The sequence below is a fragment of the Buceros rhinoceros genome, unplaced genomic scaffold (genome assembly GCF_000710305.1).
Source record: "Buceros rhinoceros silvestris isolate BGI_N320 unplaced genomic scaffold, ASM71030v1 scaffold28644, whole genome shotgun sequence".
NCBI classification, from domain to species: Eukaryota; Metazoa; Chordata; class Aves; order Bucerotiformes; family Bucerotidae; genus Buceros; species Buceros rhinoceros.
Window position 1 is genome coordinate 26,446 of NW_010408058.1, and position 22,147 is coordinate 48,592.

The 22,147-nt window shown below is 41.6% G+C and overlaps 1 protein-coding gene across 1 annotated transcript; it reads right to left on the reverse strand.

Annotated features, from left to right (window-relative positions):
* Nucleotides 1-5,144: 5,144 nt before the first annotated feature.
* On the reverse strand, nucleotides 5,145-20,702 carry SLC25A36 (solute carrier family 25 (pyrimidine nucleotide carrier ), member 36; the record flags this gene model as incomplete). The annotated part of the gene is made up of 6 exons (XM_010134749.1): nucleotides 5,145-5,579; nucleotides 6,256-6,545; nucleotides 7,658-7,724; nucleotides 14,671-14,771; nucleotides 17,169-17,246; nucleotides 20,532-20,702. Coding segments are annotated over 6 exons (901 nt in total), but the record flags the coding sequence as incomplete, so codon positions are not given.
* Nucleotides 20,703-22,147: the final 1,445 nt, after the last annotated feature.

Below are 22,147 nucleotides of genomic sequence, written 5' to 3' on the forward strand. Positions count from 1 at the left end.
GCTGACTGTCTGGTTACCTTCACATCTCTAACAGACTTTGGAGAAGAGGGATGTACTTAGAGCTCTGCTTGCCACAGACACACGAGCCTCTAGCCTCCCTTTTAAATACTGGTTCTGTATCATCTATCCTCTTAATTATGCACTGACATTCCCGAATTAACAGGATCCTAGGAACATTTTCTGCCACACTTGCACAGTGCATACATGTTTTCAGAATCCTGGATGGATGATCAGGTCTCAGGACAGACTGCTTTGAATTTTCTTTATGCTCTGGACAATTTCAACATTTACATCCTCATACCCATCCTGTGTCTGCTGCAGGAGCAGGATTAGGAAGTTCATCTTTGAAAGCTTCTAGTTCACACAACTCTATCATTAGCAAGTACCTCTGCATTAGTGAGACCAGTCTTGAACACATCCCTTGAAACACTCCATCTTCTAAACCAGAAGCTCCTCCTCTCCAGTGTATCTTCCGCAGTTCAATACACCATTTTGTTTGCATCAATTTGCTCCTGAGAACTAGATTCCTGTCCTGGCACTTCCTGCCTTTGACGGAAGCTGTGCAGGAAGATAACAATGTTCTGAGTCAGCCCAAAGCACCCTGGCTGGCAGCAGCACACAGAAGATGAGGAGCAGGATTTGTCTTTGGAAGCGCCTTTTTATTTTGTGTTAAGTGCATTGTCAAATTCAAGGACTTTCTTTTTTTAATAAAGAGGTCATTGTTAAACCTCACATGCATTTAGGCTGCATCTATGTCAGACTACACATTGCATGAATGCTGAGCCTCAGCTAGGACTTTAAATAGACCTTCATTTTATATACAGGCTTTTTGTCCCGGGCAGGGGTGGTAACAGCTACTCCAGCAGAAGGCATTGTGGAGCAGCACAGATGCCAGAACATCCCTAAACCCTTAACCCGAGCTCTGCCCTCCTAATACACCTCTTTCAGAGAGTTAAAGATCAGTTACAATCACAACTGTGCCAGTTAGAGGCACCATTTCAGCTTTGTCAGGATAAGGACACCATCTGCCTGTACTGACTTCAGAAGACTGATCACCTCTGAGGCTGGAAGGTCTCAAAGGCAGGTCAATTCACACTAACACCCACTGAAAAAGAAGAAAAAAGTTATCGCAGAGGTGCTGTTTTGATGCAAGCTTTGAAATAGTTCTGAAGAGTGGAAAGAATCATATCGGAGTCATCAAGCCTGGCTCCATATCAAAGGCAGTAAAGGATTCGGTTCCAGCATGCACACAGAGGGGAAAACACGGAATCTCCTAATGAATCGCTCGTTTTTAATCACAGCTGTCCAGGCACTGGTATATACCAGTAATAGAAAAATTAAAAGGTTAAAAATAGTGTACGCTTTAGCACAGAAGCAACAGTTGAATAGAAACACATCATTTTAATTTGCTTTGTAGTTTAAAGCAATTCAAACAAAAAAGTTAACTATATAAATACAGAGTAAATGCACATAGTTTACAGCCAAATACACGTATGCAAGAATGATAGCAAACCTCACATGAGCACTGAAGTATTCTCAAACTGTCACTTGTGAGTGTTTAGCTACGACTCTGAGGGCATATTTATGTTCACATATGTAGGGTAGGCAGACTCTCAAACAGGAGAACTGAAAACATACATAACTGAGGCATAACAGACAGAAAGTTGAAGGAAGCAGGACAGTTACCCAGGCACGGTCAGTGTTCAGCTTCTCTCCCACATCTGAAGAGTTTAAACAGGAAGCTCTCCACTCTGTCTCTGGAAGCATTCTTTTAAAATACGACAGTCTGAGGAATGTTACACGTGTCATGGTAAGAATGAAACAGAACAGGAGAAACGATCACTAACAAGCATCTCAACCAGGAAGGAGATACACGGAGTGTCAATGGGGAACTAGATAGGTGCAGCGTCCATACACGATGGGCAGGTCGACGGAAATCCCTAGTGTAAACCCACTGAAACCTCCACAGGCCAGCAGATCAGACACTGAGACAGAAAGAGCAGATCGATCTGTTAGTTCAAAGGCTGAGCTCAGCCCTCTGCTCCACACCACAACTCACCTGCTCCCACACAGCTCTACACAGACCGAATGGGTAATAAAGGGGCTGAGAAATGTGACTGCAGTCACTGAAATCGCTTTTTTATGGCTTTCCAAACTTGGGCCACCTTGCCACGTCCCTCCAAGATGGCACAGCCACGCAGTGACCACCAGTGGCAGAGGGAGCTGGCCAGCCCTGGCAGAGCGAGATGCTTGCTCTGCTCAGTGCGTGCTCTGCTCAGTGCGTGCTCCAGTGCCATCTTCTGACTGGTTCCAGAAACCACAGCCTCAGGGCTCCCCAAATCTGACTGGTTGCAAGTGAAAACTAACAGCTTGCCGTTCATTGCATTTCAGTTTCGTCTAAGCAAGGGTAAGATGAAGAAACCAATTAATTAGAGAGATTTTTTCAGACCTCCAAGACCCTTGCCTCTAGCACAGAAAAGTGTGACAAAGACACTACGTTCAAATGTAAACCAAGGTGAACCACCTAAGTCAGAAGGAAGTTTACAGGCACTCCTTTCAGTTTTGTAGGCAAAGATATTACTGACTGTAGCATCTTCTTAAAATAAAGATCAAGAAAATTATATCAATAATTTAAAGATCTTTGGGAGCTATTTCAGAGGTAACTTTGTATGTACTGGTAGCTTGAAAAACCCCCCCAAAAAAATCAAGAAACTTTGGGGTTATGTTTTGTTACGTAAAGCAAGCTAAAAAGATCACTGCTGAAGTTTAAAACATCGCTTAAATGCCTGTTAAAAAGGTGGAATAAGAAGATTGTCTGGTTTTAGCTGTTGTCTCCCATACTCAATTGTTCTTGTGAACTTTTTCTGCTGATGGACTCCAGGGCACCTGTTCTCGCCCAGACAAGGCACACACATGGCAGCCAGTGAATCAACACAAGATGACCCTGTAACCAAGCGAGAATCAACAGAGGAGAGGAACTCTCGTGAAGCCCAGGCTAATCCAAGTGTTAATTTCACTCAAACTCCAGAGCTGAGTACTGTCTTTGCCCATTTAAATTTTGGCTCTGACTGAATAATCTGGATAGCCTGAGAAGTAATCCACTTCCTGCAGACCCAAGTTTACAGTAAGTAGCTATTCCTGCACATAGTTACCTGAAGGGCATCACAGCAAGACTTGGGTCAGAGTCATGAATACTCCAAACTTCCTAGAGAGATCACTAGGAAGAGCTCACTTCAGAACACACCTTTAAGCACTCCCCTGCTTTAGAACAACGAGGTTCACCTTTGGTCACATCACAGACCACACTATCTGATTAAAAAGCTAAGATAACATGCTCCAAGGAGAAGAAAGTCCACACAGCTCAGCCTCCACCGTGAGGTCGCTGTACATACTAGGGGTGGCTTTTAGAAGGACAAGCAGTTGGGACAGAGACTCACATGAAATACCCAAACACTGTGACACTGTGTGGAAAACATGACAAGGGTCAAAAGGGTCAAAATAAAGACAAGCAAATGAGAAAAGGGTCAAAATAAAGACAAGCAAATGAGAAAAGCCCAGACTGACTGTCCTGTAAGCTTCAAGCTTTTACACAAGGCCTACAGAACTCTATGGATCCGCAGCATTAAATGTTTTATCCTGCACAGCTTACACAGAAATCAAACCACGAGCTTTGTTCAAATGCAAACTGCCTGTTCTGAACACAGTTTGACTACAGATAAACCAGTAAGAGGAAGTTGTAAGAAGGCCACAAAGTGCATGAGGAGTCATTCATAAAATCAAGCCACCGCACCGGATGCCCAGTTGAAGTATAGGGAAGTACCGCACTGGAAGAGATGATAGCAGGGTTCTGTCCAGGCCAGCGTAGCAGCATTTTTATGTAGAAAGCTACATACATTATTTATATATGATCATCTTCCTCATAAGAATTGTGGTTGCAGACTGAGAATTACTCAAGGTGCAGACAGAAGACGTCTGTCTGGGAAGCTGAGCAAGTTCTTGTAACCTCAAGCTTCCGATTTTGACACTCCAGTTGCACAGTTTTGGAAAACTGTAAATTATGACAGACCCAACCAGCTAAGCCTCACTGCTGAGCACAACACACGGCTTTGCAGCTGGGTCACAGAACAACAAGAACAGTGCCCGAATTTGGAGACAATTGGGAGGACTCTGTCAGCTGCCGTTCCGTACACAGGCTCGGGCTGGAAGAAGTGATACAGCAGTTACCAAGGGGAATGCTTACAAGAACATCTCCGGTACAATTTTCTCCACTGTTCTGCACAGAGGCTGCACTCAAAAGAGCCATCACCACTTCAAGAGTTTTCTGCTTTCTGGTCACCTTAGCAGGGTGATGTGTGTTCTCCGCCTGTACTTCCCTATAGATACTGGTAATCCAAGTCCGGATTTGCCAGACATTTTAGGGTCATATGTCTCATTCTTGGGCAGCGTGGAACTATTTGAGTGAATCCTGTCTTCACAAATGATAGGCTGAACTAGCTGAGATCTCATCACATTAAGAATCCTTAAAAAGGCTAAGAAGGAGCATTCAGCAAGTTTTTCCCTAGCTGAGTGCGTGACCTGACAGGTTGGCAAAGAAAACTGGTGGTATAGGACATTCCATAGGTCTCTTAAAGTTCCAGAGTAGGAAAAGGATGATGCAGCAGAACCAGAAATCCATGTACACCAAAATTAACAGATTGAGAACCCGAAGAGTTCAACAATCAGATCATCTCCCACTAACCTACAACACTGCTCAAACTTAAAAAACCCTGAAAAACCCCAACAAGCCAAGTACCACCTTTTGTAGCCAAGCAATAACTCCGTTCTGGGTCCCTGCACCATATATTTTGTCTTGAGGTAGCAACATGGAAAATTTTTTTTTACACACTGACTACTACCTCAGTCTCTTTATGACTCTTCAGAGGAACTGAATGGAAGTTTCAGGTACGGAAAGGTATGAAAAGTACTGTCTTCCAACAGGTTAGTGTGCAGCAAAACAGAACAAAAAGGATGCAGTTGAGAGCACTCACTATGTGAATAAGGCTGCCCGATAATGTATTTTACGCCCCCCGCCTCACACATCAGGTCTTTGAACATGATGGAATGGCCTTGTCTAGATTCACAGATGAAAAGAGGGTAACAAATCTTGAATTAAGACATGTATAAAGGCATTCCCTAAGGGGCAGCTCCCACCTGTCACGTTGCCACAAGACCATACAATAAGGCAGCAAAATTATTCACAGTTGCCCACAATCAGCTTTCTGTTTTGTCCAGAACTGCGTGTTCCTTATACAACTTTCCTTTTGCCCACCACGTTGGCATTGACATTCAGTGGTCCTCTCCAGTCTTTCAATCTTCCACCTTCCTCTAGGAATTCTTGTCACACCGCTATTCATTGAGCAAGTAGACTACCACTTCATAGGTTGACATCATGATCGCCGTGTTTGGAATCTGTCTGATCAGATGCGTAGTTAAACCTCGGTAGAGGGATGCGTACCCTTCTTCTCGCACAAGCAATGATAGTGTCTGGAAGAAAGATCTGTATTTTGTTCCCTCTTCTCTTAGTCTCGTTCGTACAACCTCTGCAAAAAGAAAACACGTATGTGGTTACATTCACCACTTTTCATTATCTTTCCCAGAAACTAATCAGTGATTTTACATCAAAATACAACCTTCCCTCTCCCCCAGTTCTCAATCTCAGAAGAACTCTTCAAAAAACAGAGGAAGACAGAGTATGCATAAGAGGAAAACCAGTTAAATTTTTGGCAGTATTAGATATCTAACTAGAGCAAGGCAAGGTCATTTGTTCAGTTAAAATCCAGGAGAAAACTGTTGTTTGGGCTTATGTTTTAGTTTGGAAGTCGCTGTTGACAAAGCACTCAATCCATGATCAAACACAACCACTCGCAGGAAAATTAAGTGTGACTGAGAACGAAACTAGACAGCCTGTCTTCCTAAAAGGGGGAAAAGAACTTGCTGGCAAATCCTGTGAAATTGTTGAGTATATAGGGAGAGTCCAAGTGAAAACAGACCCTCTCTGGCAAATCCTTTGGAAAAAATAAACACTGCCTAAGAAAAAGCCATGCTAGAAACGCACTTAAAAACACTCCCATTTCTGAACACTTTACTCGTGTTGACTCTGAGTGACATAAAAAGCTTTAGTCAAAGTAATTGTTCTTGGTCAAGTCAGCCAAAGTCTGCTACAGATCCCAGTGACAAGGCTCCCTCTGATCATGCTGGTTCAGGCTCTCGGCTTACCATGGGGATATGCTATTGATGTGGCACAGGTTTTGGAGGTGGCCGCAGCCATCATCATTCCAACAAAGTCCGAAGCTTCTTTTGCCGATTCATCCTCATTGTCCATGGCAGAAGCAGTCTTATACTCCAGTAGTTTTCTCTTAATACTTTCATAAATAACAAAATGAATAACAGTCTCAGATATGCCTGCGTAGGATGCCGACATTCCTCTGTAAAAGCCTTTAATACCGTCCGATCGATAAACTTTTCGGACACATTCAAAAGCACTCATTCGCTTTTCTCCACGATTCCTAAACAGGAGAGAACAAGATGGACATCAAGTCAAGACTCAAGTCAACCTGAGACTGGAAAATAATTAAACAGTTTTGCTTGAGTGACAAGAAGATACCACACAGAACTCAAAGAACTCTCGGAACACACAGAACTCAGAGTGCAAGTCCCAGAGGCCTTTGGCACTAAACACAGGTAAAGCATGACACTGAATCCATGCCAACCTTCATATAGTGAGTACAGAAAAAGTACCACGTAGACTTGTTGAACAGCTCTACATCTCCCCAAGCCTTACAAAATAAAGACTTAAACTTCTTGAAAATAGATTCCCAAATGAACTGTCAACATCAGTGACTCATGGAAGAAAATGACCATTTTCTTCTGCATGAGGGGGTTTCCCCTCAAGTTTGCCTCAATTAAACAGCTCTGTAGCATGGTAATTCTCAAACAGCCTCAGCACCACCACAGCTCGCAGCAAACAACTGGCATGACCAAAGGGAGCACACCAACCAACATGGCACAGGGAGCTCTTGTTTGACATCGTCAGCAGCTTAGCTGACCAAGGAAAGTGCTCACTGGAGATGGCTGCATCAAGTGATATTTGGTATAAATTCTCAGCTTGCTCACCGAACAGAGTTGTGCGTACAGAAACACTCGGTACACTACACAGCCGTGCGCATTCATCACAGCGCTGCATACAATAGGCCTCATGGCAGCAGCAGAAGCACAGGGATTCTGCCAGCAGAGGTCTCGAGTGAGCAAGTCAGAATAAAACAGCAAATAACTGGTAACAAACAACAGCATAACTGGCCAGAAGTTACGCTAACTCAGATCACCCTGTCAAAGCAAGATACAGTGCTTCTCTCAGTCTCTCCCTGCCTTTTAAATAGATGGGAATATAAAGGTCTGACTTCCTTCCTATTTGTATAAAATTCTACTGTTATAACACCTGAAGCATGCCTCAGAGCATGGCTATTAAACTGGAAAAAAACAAGAGCTTCCCTTGAAGACAGATCAGCACCAACTTTAATTCAAAATGTTGGATAAAGAATCATTCCATTTTGGGGTGCAGGAAGATTCACATTTAAGCAAAATCTGATCACAGCAGGGAGATTCCCCGTTGTCACTGTACCTTGCATCAAGCTGTAATCGTGTCTTTACCAGCCAAATGGGATTAGTTGTGGTAATCGCAGTAAAACCTAAAATATTTAAAAAGAGAAGTTAGATGTGATGGTGTCTCAGGAGCAACCACACCTACGTTCGAAACGCGCACAGTAAGGTACAGTGGATGCAAGAAACTCGGACTATACTGATTTGTGGGAAGTACCCATTGTAGCCCTTCACTGGTATTTTACAAATCCATACAGCCAATAAACATTTAGCTTATGGTTTAATTTTACATTAATATTTAGTAAGTTTGATTCTTAGCACAAGACGCCCTGTATAAAATCAGCCCAATTGTGTACATTTCTCTGCCTCTCTAATCGTACCAACCCTGTTTTGACACCACCGACCAGCGAAGCTAGACTAGCGTTAGCCAATGTGGCAAACGTGTCACTGAGAATGCATCACAGAGATAGCCGAAGCAATTTGAGACGGTCTAAAACCTCCTCTCAATTAGATTTGCTACCTGAAATACAATCCGAGTTTAACAGCATGCAGACTGAATAAATACTACTTTTGGTGCAGTTAAAAGGCATGTACTACTGCAAGTTAAGAGACCTTTTAATACTGAACTAGAAAGAGCAGTTAAATTTGAGTGCTAATGTTTTATTTAGTATTCAAAGCAGAGATTGGCCTAGGAATACTTTTACAAGCATATGAGTGTTTAAATTGTTAAAGTAAATATTGTGACTTCTAACTATCCAGCCAGACAGCAACTATTCAGGCTTGCATAAGGGCTAAGGGTTAAAGCTTTGATTTTCAGTTCACTAAAGAAAAAGAAAAGGAAGGGGAGGGGAGGGAAGAGAGAAGAGAAAAAGAAACAAATTAAATAAAAATAAAGAGAGAAGTAAGAATCACTCTTACTTCTGTACGACTGTGGAAAGAAGGAGCAGAGTGAAAGGCAGCTCTGAGAAAAAAGAGTAAAAAAAAACCATCTAGAGCTGTAATACCACACATGCACCATTAATGAGGTGTCATGTCTAGGAGAGGAAAAGGGAAGAGCTGGAACATGGCCAGGCAAAAGATGATGAATTTAGACACTTGCTTAGTGACACACATCACTTGTATATCACCACAGACATGCTGCCCTCCCGCACGGGGTGGTGGGAAGGCAACAGGTACCTTGTTCAGTGCATGTCTGTGCACAGGACACACACAACGAACAGGCAACTGATAAGCTGGTTTATGGAGATCATGAACAGCTTACAGAGATAGATAGATATATTTAGCAGTACTGCTCGCATACGTGTTACTTCTGCTCAGTCACAGTCTAGGTTTACGTTGCACACGAATGGCTGCAATGCTCGAGAAATGCCAGGGGATCTTAACTGCTTTAGGGGTTGTTCTGCCCCCACCCCCAGTTCTGAAGTGGGCCATCATGATTTTCAACTACAGTTCTAAAGACAAGCTACAGGGTTTAGCAGCTGCTAAATTTAGCTATATTTCTGTGCCAGAGTAGCAAAACCTCGTCAGAGATGTCAGTCTAATCTTTTCATTAAGTAGATTTTTAAACTGACTCGAACTTCTTCACTAAACTTCCTATGGCAGATAAAGGTTTGGGGTTGGCTCTTTTTTTTTTTGGATGCACTACTCATTTTTCTCCTCTGTCTAGGTACATATATAACCATTCACATGACAGCGTGAAACCCTAACAAGCCAAACTTTTTTTTAATCTGCATTTCATGTCACTAGGTAACTACTTAAAGCCTCAGGACATTACTCTGCAGTAACAAGGGTTGGGATGTTTTTAAAGATGCCACATCTGCAAAAAGGTTCTGCAGTTCAACTGGCCAGAGCCCTTCTGAGCTGTCGCTTAATGCCATAGAAACACCACTGAGTCCAGCAGCACTTGAGCCTGTGCTGAACTGAATGGAAACACTGTTCTTGCATTTTTATTTCTTTGTACTAGCACTAAGAGAGCTTTAATTTTCTTTGACTCTTTCTGTATCTACAGTGCAGTGGAGGACACTACAAATGCACAGGGCTGCAATGAGGGCTCCGAATAAGGTGGGGGAAAATTACCAACTTCTATTACCAACACATTTTCCAGCAAAGACTTCTCTACAAAAAACAAAATCAGTTTGTAAGTCTCTCCTAGTTCTTAATTGCAACCAAACGAGACCAAAAAATTTTTGCATTCCAATTTAAGTTGCGTGCTTTGGAATTTTTTTCCTGCTAGAGTGCACGTTACCGCATTAACTGCTCAGCCCTTGCTCCTTCCTACTCAACCCAAAAAACCCCTGTCTCTGTAGATTCTAAATCTGGAACAGGAACCCCAGGGGCAGTGTCTGAGTGGCAGGGGTGACCTTATTCACCCATGGCAGCAGCCCAATTCCTCTAGGCAGTCTCGAAGCATACACTGGAAGTGGCCAATGAAGGGTGGTGGGCACAGGACACAGCCTGTTCTGTCCAAACTCGCTCTCCCTGGGCTGCTCTGATCATGCTGTAAGCACAGCAACCCTAAGAGCAGGATCAGACGCTGAGCAGCACAGCCTGTTTTTATCGCTACAGCTGCCATAAGCCTGAATTGAGTGACAGTTCAAACCAAAGCTTTCAAATCAAAGAGCCTTCAATAATTTAGGTTTCAAAATGAAACGACTACAGCTTGAGTCTTACAGATAATGCAGTGAATAGTTAGTGGAGGGAAAATAAGAGCTGAGTGATGCTGAAACCAAGGAAAGCACTCCCAAACATGAAAGATACCTTTTGGGATCTTTGATAGGATAAGCTTCTCCTTTAAAATACAGGAACTCTGTAGCAGAACTACTTGTTAAAAAAAAAAAAGATGGGGGGAGGGGGGCCAGCAACAACTACTATAAAGCTCTATTAATTCTTTCCTCTTCCTTTTCAGTTGTCTCAGTGAACTTTACAAAGCTTTACAATGCTTATCAGTGTGTGGTATCCTCAGGAAAGATTCCAGGTTCATTAAATCAATTTGGCAATTTACCAGAAACTCCTGTACTTTTCTCTGTTTTATTCTATGAAATTGTATCTCAGTTTCAGACAGAATTTTCTCAATCTACTTTTTCAGCTCTACCAGCTACTGACAGGTAAGATCCCAGGTATTCCTATTATGCATATTTCGAAGGTTAGGGTTGGTTTTTAATCAGTAAGCCAATGTAATTGATACAGACGCATGTGAATATGGAATGTTGAATTAAAAATCCAAAGTAGTAAAATAAAAACAAACTAAAAGAAAATAGAAAGACACAGGAAGGAGATTATATACACATTAAAAAAGGAAAAGAAAAGAGGTCTTTGAAATAACGTGACAACACAGAATATCAGCTGCAGCATTTTAAAGGCAGCTCTGGGACACTGAACACACCAAAAGGCCTTATTTAACCCAGTAGGGACTTACGATTAGCCAGAGCTAAGTAAAGCAGCAGCTATCAGTGAAAGGTATTTTCCACCTTCCCCTGAACTGCCCAGAAAAAAAATAACTCTTAAGCGCGTTAAGAAGTGATGTCTTTGCACAAAGCACATCATCTGAGTTCAAGATAATGAAAGTGAATTCCCCTTATTTTGTTTATTTAATAGATATTACAAACCCAATGTGTGGTTCTTACACTAGAGGCTGCAAGAGACGCTCAGTTCAGTACTCACGAGGTTTAAGTTAGTCCATATTTCTGCAGGAAGTGACCTGCGGATGGGGAGCATGAGATGACACGATCTCACTCTTTTCACGGGAGAAATGTACAGTAAATGCCTAAAATAGACACAGGCTTTTCTGTATCATAACAACAAGCAGTGACCTCATCAGACACATGTGTACAAATTGAATCCCATTGGAAGGATTTGTGAATTAGTTATTGTGAGATCTAACGGTTTTCAGGTAAAAGTTTAGGAAAAAAAGAAAGAAAAATCATCAGAACAGGCCACAGATATTAAAATAGTTGTGTAAAATGCACTGAGTACTGAAATTTCTGCTCATTTGCAGCAGTTCCATTTTATATCTCCAAATACTTACCTATGTATCAAATTTATAAGTGAACCTTCCCCCCTTCCCACTTCCTCCCATATATCGTTCAAAAAAGCCTGCCATGTCTTAGGACTGAAAAAGCAAGAGAGATGCCTTATGAAATCAAATATTCTACTATCAGTAACCAATGACATTAAATACGCATTTTATTTGGTATTACATAACTGTGTACGTACTACTGAAAAGCTACAGAAGTGTGGTACCTCTGGAAGGAATGAAGTGGTCCAAATTTTTTTTTTTTAAATAAAAAAAATCCACATTGAGGTTGGTTTGCCAGTAAGGTTCTAGAAAGAACAGCAATAGCACACAAGGCAAAGTAGTTTCGCAGCAGAGTTGCAGAGAACGTGGCTGCATGAGGCCACGAGTCATTAAAAAGGCAATCAGAAAGCCACATGGAATCAAGCACCTCATTCAGTACTCTACAGGTTTTATTCTCTGTGGCAAAAGAGGTTCAGTGCAACGAGAAGGCAGAGTTCTTAAGGAACCTGAGAATTTAGCCTGACTGAGATACACAGAGATAAACTGTCTTCACCCAAGCAAATGCTCTGGCTTGTAGTACGTTTCAGATAGTCACTGTCTACGTTTGCAAAAAGAGAACCGTGTGATAAGCCAAGTAGTAAGCAAAAAAAGATTGCTGAGTACTTCATGTCAAGACAGAGGTATTTGAGCTATGAAGGTGACATGACTGAGGCCAGGAGCTAGCACACAGCAAGAGAAAAACTATTTCCAATTGCATAAGGCATCAGTTCCTAACACCCAGCATAATTCATCCTCCTTCAGATAAAACAAACTTACTAAAAGAATCATAATAAAGCCAAAAAGGTGTTTTATCTTGAGAAGGAAGAATCAGGCCTAAAACCAAGCGAAAATACTTAAAATACCACACCTCAGCTTCCCACCCCCCAAAATGCCATGTACATGAAATAATCCTTATTTAACAAGGACACCAGTCCGGCCTGAGATACATTACCATACGATACATGTGAACAGTGTTTAGAGTTGACTACAGTTCACTCCTTGCAGTACTTTCATAAAACAGCAAGTTACACATTTCTTTTAAATTGTATTTTCAGGTCATTATATTTTGCAACCTGCAGGAAAAGCTTTGTTAAGTGCAAACACCACCTCACACTCATTACGTATCAGAAGCCTTTATGTAACAGAAAAAACCAAACAAAAAACCCCCTCATTTAAGACCGAGTTACTCAATTCCTTACTGAAAGCAGTGGCAGCTGCAAAAGAAAAAACCAATACTGATTATTTGTGCTCATTATTAGAAGAGTTTATTCACCTGGCCAAACTTGCAATCTTAAGTTCCAAAGCAAGTATCTTCTGTGTTCACCTGTTTAAGTCACCCAGTTAAGAGCTCACATTCAATCTTGTCCAAAAGTTGTTCAGTACTAAAACTTGTATGCAAATGTAAAAGGCAAACAGCAATTAAGGCTGAAATTCATTTACCCCAGGGTCCTGCAGTCCTAAGTACAAAGATGTAACAGCAGCCTTCTGGAAGGGAAGCGAGTCAGTAAGCAGACAGAGAGCTCCTTGACAAACCACGCCGTGTCTGCAAGCACTTGGGAGAAGTCACTACAGCACAGCTTCATAAATGCTCTTTTCATTACAGAACGAGGGCACAAACTCTCAAAGGTAAGGAACACCCTGAACCTTCGTGTCTGTAGCAACCGCAGGGGTGACACAAGCTCTCTTTGATGACAGACTTGTTTGATACCCATACTCCTCCTGCCCCTGAATTTACAACCCCTTGACAAAGAGCTGAAGATAATTTATTTTTCTCAGAGAATTAACTGATTAGAATTAACTTCTCATTGAATCCCCTTCCATCCGTTCCCCATGCTGTTCATCTACAAATCCCTTTCCTCGGTGATAAAAACCATGGTGTCACCTGAGCACCTTATTCTGCTCATTTAAGACAACAGCTCTCCCTACATCTCAGATTAAAAACTGCCATCACATTCCTCATCTGCTAGAGATGAACATCAGCATTCTACGTATAAAGCTTATGTCACTCGAGTTTTTGACACTATAGAACTATTTCTTTCTACCAGATTATTAGCAAGTATTAAATAGGAAACTACCCCTACTCGTTATCCTGACATCATCTTTGGCAGACCATTCCCAACTGCTGGTACTCGCATCACATACACTGGTTTTAAAGCATGACAGGAATTAGAAGCTTCAACAGGCTACCACAAAAGTGTCACAATTGATCTGTGACATGTCTGTGGCCTTTACAGAAAAAGGCTTTTGAAAATTTGGGTAGGAAAGACAAAGGCAATAACGAAGTGTCGCCAGCCCAAGCCCGTGACATAGCTCAGTTGCCTTTAACTCCTTGTTTGTGATCCCAAAGCACAGAACATACAACTCAAGCAACAATTACTGGTAACTGCTCAAAGTTACACTGCAGATAAAATAGTAATTTATTTCCAGAGATAAAAATATATGAAAACTACAGAAATCTGCTCTTCTCTGTCACCTTAGTGGTAAAGCAAACTCCACACAGACTGGTGTTTGACCAAGGAGGAGGGAGCACTACAGGTAATTTATACAAACATCTGCAGGCGTACTTCAGAAAGACAAAACTAAGTCAGATTTACAAAGCTGTAACAGAAAGTGATGGTAAAAACAGATTAAGAAGCATTAACCCAGAGTTCAGTGCAAACAATGTTGTTTACAGCTTGTAGAGCAAAAAGTTACTGTTTTGAAAGTTTCCCTTCTACATTTCACAAACTCGCGACTGAAAAAGCAGGCATGCATGTTTTCCTCAAAAAGACTATTCACACACATAGCTAAAATGGTCTTCATTACCACTGCGAGCAGTTTCATGCACATTTCTCCAGACAGCTTGTTTAACAAGAGTAACCACTACGAGAAGAGATCATACCATCACTGAACAATTTCTGGTTTGGTTCTTCCACATTTATTGCCACCTCTCTTTTCTAGATAGGACTCTAGAACGAAGCTAAAAAGTTACAGATCCTTACCTGCCACACCAGCTGAAATCATGTGTACCTGGGTAGAATCAGGATGGAAAATATTGTTCAACTTCTCCTTGCAGTTTGAGTAAGCAGCAAAATATATCGCTCTAGAATTAGAACAAACCCCAAGTTAGTTACACAAGGCGATACCTTTATGAGCAGTGCCATTTACTTCGCTAACTCAAGAGGATCTTGGTTCAAGGCTTACTTCCTCAGTAAGAACGACTGCTCAAGGAAGAATTATTGCAAAGTAGTGGGATTATTCTAGGAATGGAAAGGGGGGGAAAAAATCATGCTTTACAACTTATTCTTCCACAACAGCTCCAGTTAACGATTTGAGAGGGGAAGGTTAGATAATCAGAAACAAGGCAGTGATTTTTATGACACTGGGGAAGCAAAACTGCTGAACTGATGTTACAGCATTCTGTATTTCTCTAATAACAGACCAAATCTCTGCTAAAAGCTGAATCCATCTGAACAGTGTTACAATTTCAAGTATGTAGCTTTTTTTACCCAAACAGCACCCTTAGTATTTATATTATTCTAGCATTTAAGATTTATAACTTGTAGTTATAAATATTCGTATTTTAAATGCTAGAAGAGCTGTGATCCTCATTCTGCATCTTTAGTTCTCCATGGAGAATAGACAGATTTTTCTCTGAATACACCATGAAAGTTTGTAAAATTGCACTACTTTCAAGTCTGTCAGCTGGTATCAAAACAAAGCTAGACATAAAAGCCACCATGCCAGTGCAATAGGTTATGAAAAATGCTTGGTTTCACTCATTAAAGCTGAAATACTGATTTTAAGCACATCTAAAAGTCAAATTTAAAGTTATAACTCAGCTTTAACTTACAGAGACTCCAGAAGAGAAAAGAACAGGCAAGTTTCCATGAACAGACCATTAACCCCATTAGCTGTGCAAACACGTTTTTCTTTATTAGAAAAAAGATAAAGCGCTTGCTTCACGGTGTCATTTCTGAAATGGAATCTGAACTCCGTTAAGAGTACTGGATGTGTTACAAAACATGCTTCTCTACAGCTTATTTAAACAAAGAGCGGCTGTTACATCCACTTAGCTAATGCTTAATTGAAACAAAGCACTGGATGAAGAGTGAGGCAGCCTAGGGGGAATGAAGATGTGCTTGTAAATAAGACCTCACACATTATATCAAGGTGATATTTTTAGTATCGAAGGGGAGGAAACAAGAGAACTATTTCACCTGGGGTTAGAAGGAAAGAATAAGAACATTTAACTTGCAATCTCCTGAAAAAAAGCTTTTTGCAATTGAGGATATTTTTCACTGCAGATAGTCAGGTAATAAATGGAATCCATTGCTGTGTAAATGTTGCTGTTGAAGTAGTACCAATGTTGAATATTCAGACCAGACTGGACTATCAAACAGAAAAATAGGCTTTTCAGAGTAAGAAGGGCTGATACCCCACAGATGTCAAGAGCAAAGAAAGCAACTAGAATTACTTCAGCTTCTCCAAACAGCAGTGCTAAGTTAGAGATCAGAGAATACCTCAGGTATTCCTAACTCCTTAAAAGATCTAAGATAAAAGTACTCCAATTCCTGAATTACGTTTTTCTCTTATTCGTGCAGAGGATCTACAGACCACCCCCCCATCTGTCAGATCTACGTAAAAGACAGATTGATGCTGAATGGAAAGTCCCATTTAATAAAATTTTCCAGAAGCATCCAAAGACCTTAAACCAGAACAGTTAAGACAGTCTCCAACTGAGGGTACAGGCAACGGGAACGTCTTCTCTTCAGACCAAACCAGAATAAAACGGAAGCACAGCACTAAAGTCAGGGGAAGAGTAAAACCTTTGTGGAATATATTCCCTCTGCATACAGACTATTCTCTTAAACAGAATAAAAGGGAATAAAAATGGGCCGGGAAATGACTATAGCCTCATCCAGGACAAGTAGTTGTATCAGTCTTACACAGCTTTGTTTCCATACTCTTCCTCTGGCATTCTCCTCTTTTTGGGCTGAACTCAGGCTAACACCAGTGCTTATGGATCAGTTCAACCCCTGTCATAACCTGCACCTTCCTCTGACTGCCAGCACCACTGAGCAGCTCAGCATCTGTGCTGACACAGAGAGACTGACAGCAGCAATACCAGTGCCAGCCAGACCAGACTTCCACCCTTGGCTGCTGCACTCTGACACGGTCCCAGTGCCCTCTGGAATCCAGCCCACCACTGGATCTGCTTGCCCTGGGACAGCTGTTTAGTGTGTCTAAATAGTAAATACTATTATAGTAGCCTATAGGATAGTAAATGCTGAGACAGTTGGTGCACGGATGTGGAAATGGAGCTGCAGAGTACGCAAGTGGCTCAATTTCTCAGACAACAAAATGAGCCCAGGAACCAAAGGTTATTTGCTATTAAGTATTTACAACTGCAGATGCAAACCTGCTTCAAATAAACCTTAAATAAGCAAACTAAGTTTCATCAAAATTTAGTTTATTTAATGTATACATTTGTACTTACCTGGAAGGAGCAACGCCTACTAAATTAGGACCCAGCCCTCTGAACAGAGAACGAGGACCTTCCTTTTGCAAGATCATCCTAGAAAACAAGAAAAATGACAATTCTGTAACATCTACGGCAAAATTAAGGAATGCACTGACCACCATAACTACGTAATTTTAAGCTTTACTCTGTGTAAGGTTTTCATAGTAACTGACAAAGCAGTGCCGACCACAAGAAGTGACTGGCTTCCTAGAATCAGCATAAAACTCCATCATTGCTTGACATGCCATAGAAATCTAGAAACTAAATGCAGAAGTAAAGCCTTATAATGTCATTACGGACTTACTTCAAAGATAGGAACCAATGCGTACAGGGAGTCATCTGTCCTTAGGAAGGTAAAGAAAGCGTCCTTTTATCAGAGAGAAAATACTAAACATTGAAACATTCACATTCCTGCAGGTTGTAGATTGCTCAGGAGAAAAAAGTATTGGGTTCTGTTCTACATTCCTTTCCTTACTCTTTAGCTCCCAATGACCAGAAACTTTCTTGGGTGACATGGACAGGGAGCAAAGGGCAAGAAAGGAGAGGAGAGAGCCTTTTGAAGGTTCAGTTATAGCAAGCCCTATGCCTTCTGAGAGCAGCTCAGAAGATGCCAGTTCTACTGCGTATTGTGCCCAGCCAGGGACATCTTACTTGACGAAAGTAGATGATAGATGGCAGTAAATGGGAACCTCTGATGCGAGAGTGGCCCTTCCTTGAGGCTGGCAAGGATTCTTCTCCCTCCTGTCAGTGCTGAACTGCTCCTGTGTTCCTGCCCAAGCACTGCTGCCAGCCTGCAGAGCCAGGGGCTTTCTCTTGCTGACTCATTCCAGAAAAGACAACCCTTACCTCCTTGTGCCAGGTAACTCACTCAAATTTCAGACTAAATGAAAAAAGGAGTGTAAACCATGCAAAGAGTCACAGCCCCAGTACAGCCCTAACATCTTGTGGAACCAGGCCCATTCTGGAGAGACCTGGTGCCAGAGGGATGTCACCTTCCATCTTCGTGGGATTTACAGAGAAACAGGGACACAAGCAGTGAACTGAGACCTCAAATGAAGTTTTACTAGTACTTAAGTGTTTGGAATAGCTATCCCATGTCACTGTGCTTTTTAGAAAGAGCGGAACACCGATATACAGCAAGGTCCACTGGCACCGTAAGAGGGTATCCATTAATATTAAGGTTTAGTGAAATCAAACTGTCCAGCAACCCAGATGCTAATCAGATACCATGTTTTAAAAAGTATGACAGGACATGGCAGGAGAAACGAGGATCTCTGCATCCCATCACTGCAAATCGCTCCAGCAATTGCTATAGAACCACTTTTAAAGTTAATTTTTAACTACCTCACTTGATGTTGCAAAACAGAACTCTGTGCTTATTGACTCAGAAACACCAGCCAATACACACAAATAGTTCTCTGGTATATTCCTTCTTCAAAGAGACGTGCAGGTTAATGACAAGTCAATTACTCAATAAAGCAAAGCACCCTTGTATAAACGGCGATTTTGTTTGGAATTTACTATCAGAACAAACCGGGGAAAGCCATCTATAGCACTGAACAAAGGAGATTCCAAACCTACTCTGATTCCCAGCAGCCGATTCACCACAGTTCTGCTGCTAAATCAAACTAGAAGTTTACCTTAGTTGTCAGTAAGCAACAATAAAATGGTGGTTCTGCAGAGTTACCATCACTGTTCAGAAATGGTGGCATACAACACACAAGGTCTTGGCTTTTGTGTCCATGACAATTAGATAGTATTTCACTGCATAGGTTGCATTGCTCCACACCAATAACTGGAATATTGAACACATACTGGAAATACAAATTACTTAGAAATGCTTTCAGGATGACAGACGTGCCTACCATTTCAGGAATTATTAAAAAATATTACATATTCCAGAGCTCAGCATGGGCACAGCATCACATTACAGCAAAGCTGCTGCCTGGTAATGTGATCTGTGCCCCTTCAAACACTGCTTAAAAATTGCTACCACCACAACATCCTATGTTACACACATGTATATATGCATGTATAACACATGCATCTACACAACGCAGCAGGAACCTCAGAGTTTTAGGAGAAACACAGTAGTGAAGTGTACCAGGTCTATTTGTTTCTTCTGGATCTACGGTGTCCCAAGATTTGACAGACCAACAAAGAGTTAAGAGACGCTGCAGCAGACAGGATTATCATGGTGGTAGTTACTGAAGCTCTTCTGCCTTCACAGATACCAGCTGGAGGAGTTCCAGAGCGTACACTGAAAATAAGCCACAACCCTTCTGCATTGAAGACCAGATCCTAGAGCCTGCACTGTTTATGGAAAGCAGTAAAAGGTAAATCCATGCTTGGAGGAGCAGCACAAACACTCCATATAGTTGCGGCTGACCTGCTCCTGTCATGTGCAGAAGGCTGCACTGGGAGACCAGGCAGCTTTCCATGATCAAACCCTCAGATTTAAGCTCAGCAGGGTTAATTATGAGAGGCAGCCACTATACAAGATATGTATATACACACACAGAGTATATGACAATTAGAGAATTCACTTTTGTTGCCAGACACTTCAGTCACCTGCACCAGTTCTTCTGAAGTTGTTTCCTGACAGAGATGCCTTTGCAGTCACTTCTGTTAATGCTTAAGATGCAGAAATGATTCCACAGCAGTCAGTTAACTGAAATTCTGACATCACTGGGCTGATTCACCCTGCTTTAGATAGTGTATTGTGAGCCTTGGAGCACTGCTCTGAATTTGGTGTAAGAGACAACCAAGTCCTGAGACCTGAGTCAAAATACCAAGTGACAGTAAAGGCAGTGACAGAGGGATCCAGTTTGATTTCCACACTAGCAGCCCACATCCTTTAACCGATAGTTACATCCTACACCTACGTATTTTTGTCACAGCCCATCACTGTGTCATTTGGTATTTATTCAATTTTACTGTATTTAACTTGAAACACAGAAAAGTTACTTTGCATCTTGGTTGTTTGATATTGGATGAAAACACATCTAAGCAAAAAGCAGAAGCAGTGGAAGATACATAATCTTGTATCACGGATAAACAAACACCACAGCTAAGGAGCAGATTTAAGGAAACCACCAAGACACAACAAAACAAACAAGCCCCACATATGCTCTGGCTAATTCAAGGTACAAACTCAAGCATGAAGGACATCTGGAAAAGCGCAATGTGAAACTTAATTACAGTTAAAAGGCAAAATGTGGAAAGTGATCTCACGGGAGCATCATGACAGACAGAAGCATCTGAATCTTTCATAAGGATTTGTCCAACACACCTGTCCTCCTTCCTCCCCCAAATGAACCAAAAACCCAGTACACTCACTTCAAACAATGGAGCGGTCCAGGAGAAACTCTGGTTACTCGATTGACGCTAGCACCGTTCACAGTGTTGAGATGGACTTCAGAGATGTAGAGAGTCACAGAGGACGACTGCAATCGTGTCTTCACAACTTCCAGTGGACATGTCAGGATTGCACCAACTGTACCTCCACATCTGCAACAAGAAAGAGGATCATCACATCCTTAACTGCCAAGAAACTGAAGGATATGTTTACACATAATTAACATGGCACTCCACAAGTTGCAAAAGGTGAAGAAACAATCGGAACATGTGTGACAATGCTGCAGGCAAGTAAAGGCAAGTAAACTGTGAGGACAGTTTGCTAACCCCAGAACTTGGAGTGAAAAATTAAATGGACAAAAATGAAGTTTCCCAAAGCAGTGAAGGTGCAGAGTTTTCAGTACATGCTGTTCAAATTGGTTCTGGAAAGTAGCTCAGCATCTGAAATGTTTAACTGCTTGTGGTAAAATTTAACCTTTTTTTGAACATTTAGTGAGCTCCTAACCATAAAGTGCCAAGAATCCATCAGGGTAGAAAAGATTTATGCACACAGAGCTACAGGTAAGAACTGTGGTGTGGCAATTGAATAAAATTAAAATACTTATGAAGACAACTTCAAAACTCCATTTGTATTTTTGGCATTATACCACGAAAGCAATGACTCTGAGTGTTTCCTGAGTTCTGCCCACTACGGCAGGACAGACTAGATACTGTAGAGTGGAACCTGGGAAGACAAGAGAGCTTTAAGTGGCTGACCAGGTGAAGACCTACAGCTTTTGCTTCTGTCTGTCACTCATTCCTGTGAGCAAGCCAAGGCAAGCTAGTGCAGGACTTGTGCTGACAGCAGGGTTACTCCCATTCTGCTGGAGCAGAACACAGCCAAGAGCAAGCTGCCCTTAGCAGCTCTACTCAGAGCATTCTTCTGGGTCATAACAGATTTATTAACATCTACACTCTTATCTGTTTAACTTCAATCACATGCAGCCTCTGAGGGAAAAATATCCAATCCATTCCAAAGACAACCCCAAATTCCTTGGCAATACCATCACAAAAAACACTTCCCTTGAACCTTGTCAGAGATCAGTATTCTTAACTTTGCCAAATGCTCTTCTTAAAACTATGACTAGACTATATGCACCCTTAAAAACCAACCCAGATTTAAACAGGTATTAATTAATGCTACTAACAACTCAGTCTGACTTCCACTAACACCCAAGTACAATTGTACTCAACTCAAACAGCCCAGCGTTCACTTCTTTGATGCAATAACTGGAGCTGTGTTTGATCCTGACACAACAGTTATCATCCCCAAAACCTTTAAAAGCTGTAAGACTTGCTCAACAGTATTTTTAAAATAAAGTCTTTCCAAATGCAAAGGAGAGTTCGGTACTAATGAGGAGTAATAGCTAATACTCAACATCTCCTGTGAACTTCCAGAGGAAAGTAGCTTTTAGTCTCTTCACTCTTCTGCTGCAGAGAAGAGCAGAAATAATGGCAGCTCAGCACTGCAGGCTAAAAACCTGGTCTGCTCTTGTGACTCAAACTGACAACACCAAAGAGCTGCAGAGTAGGATAATGTCTGGTGATACTCACTTCAT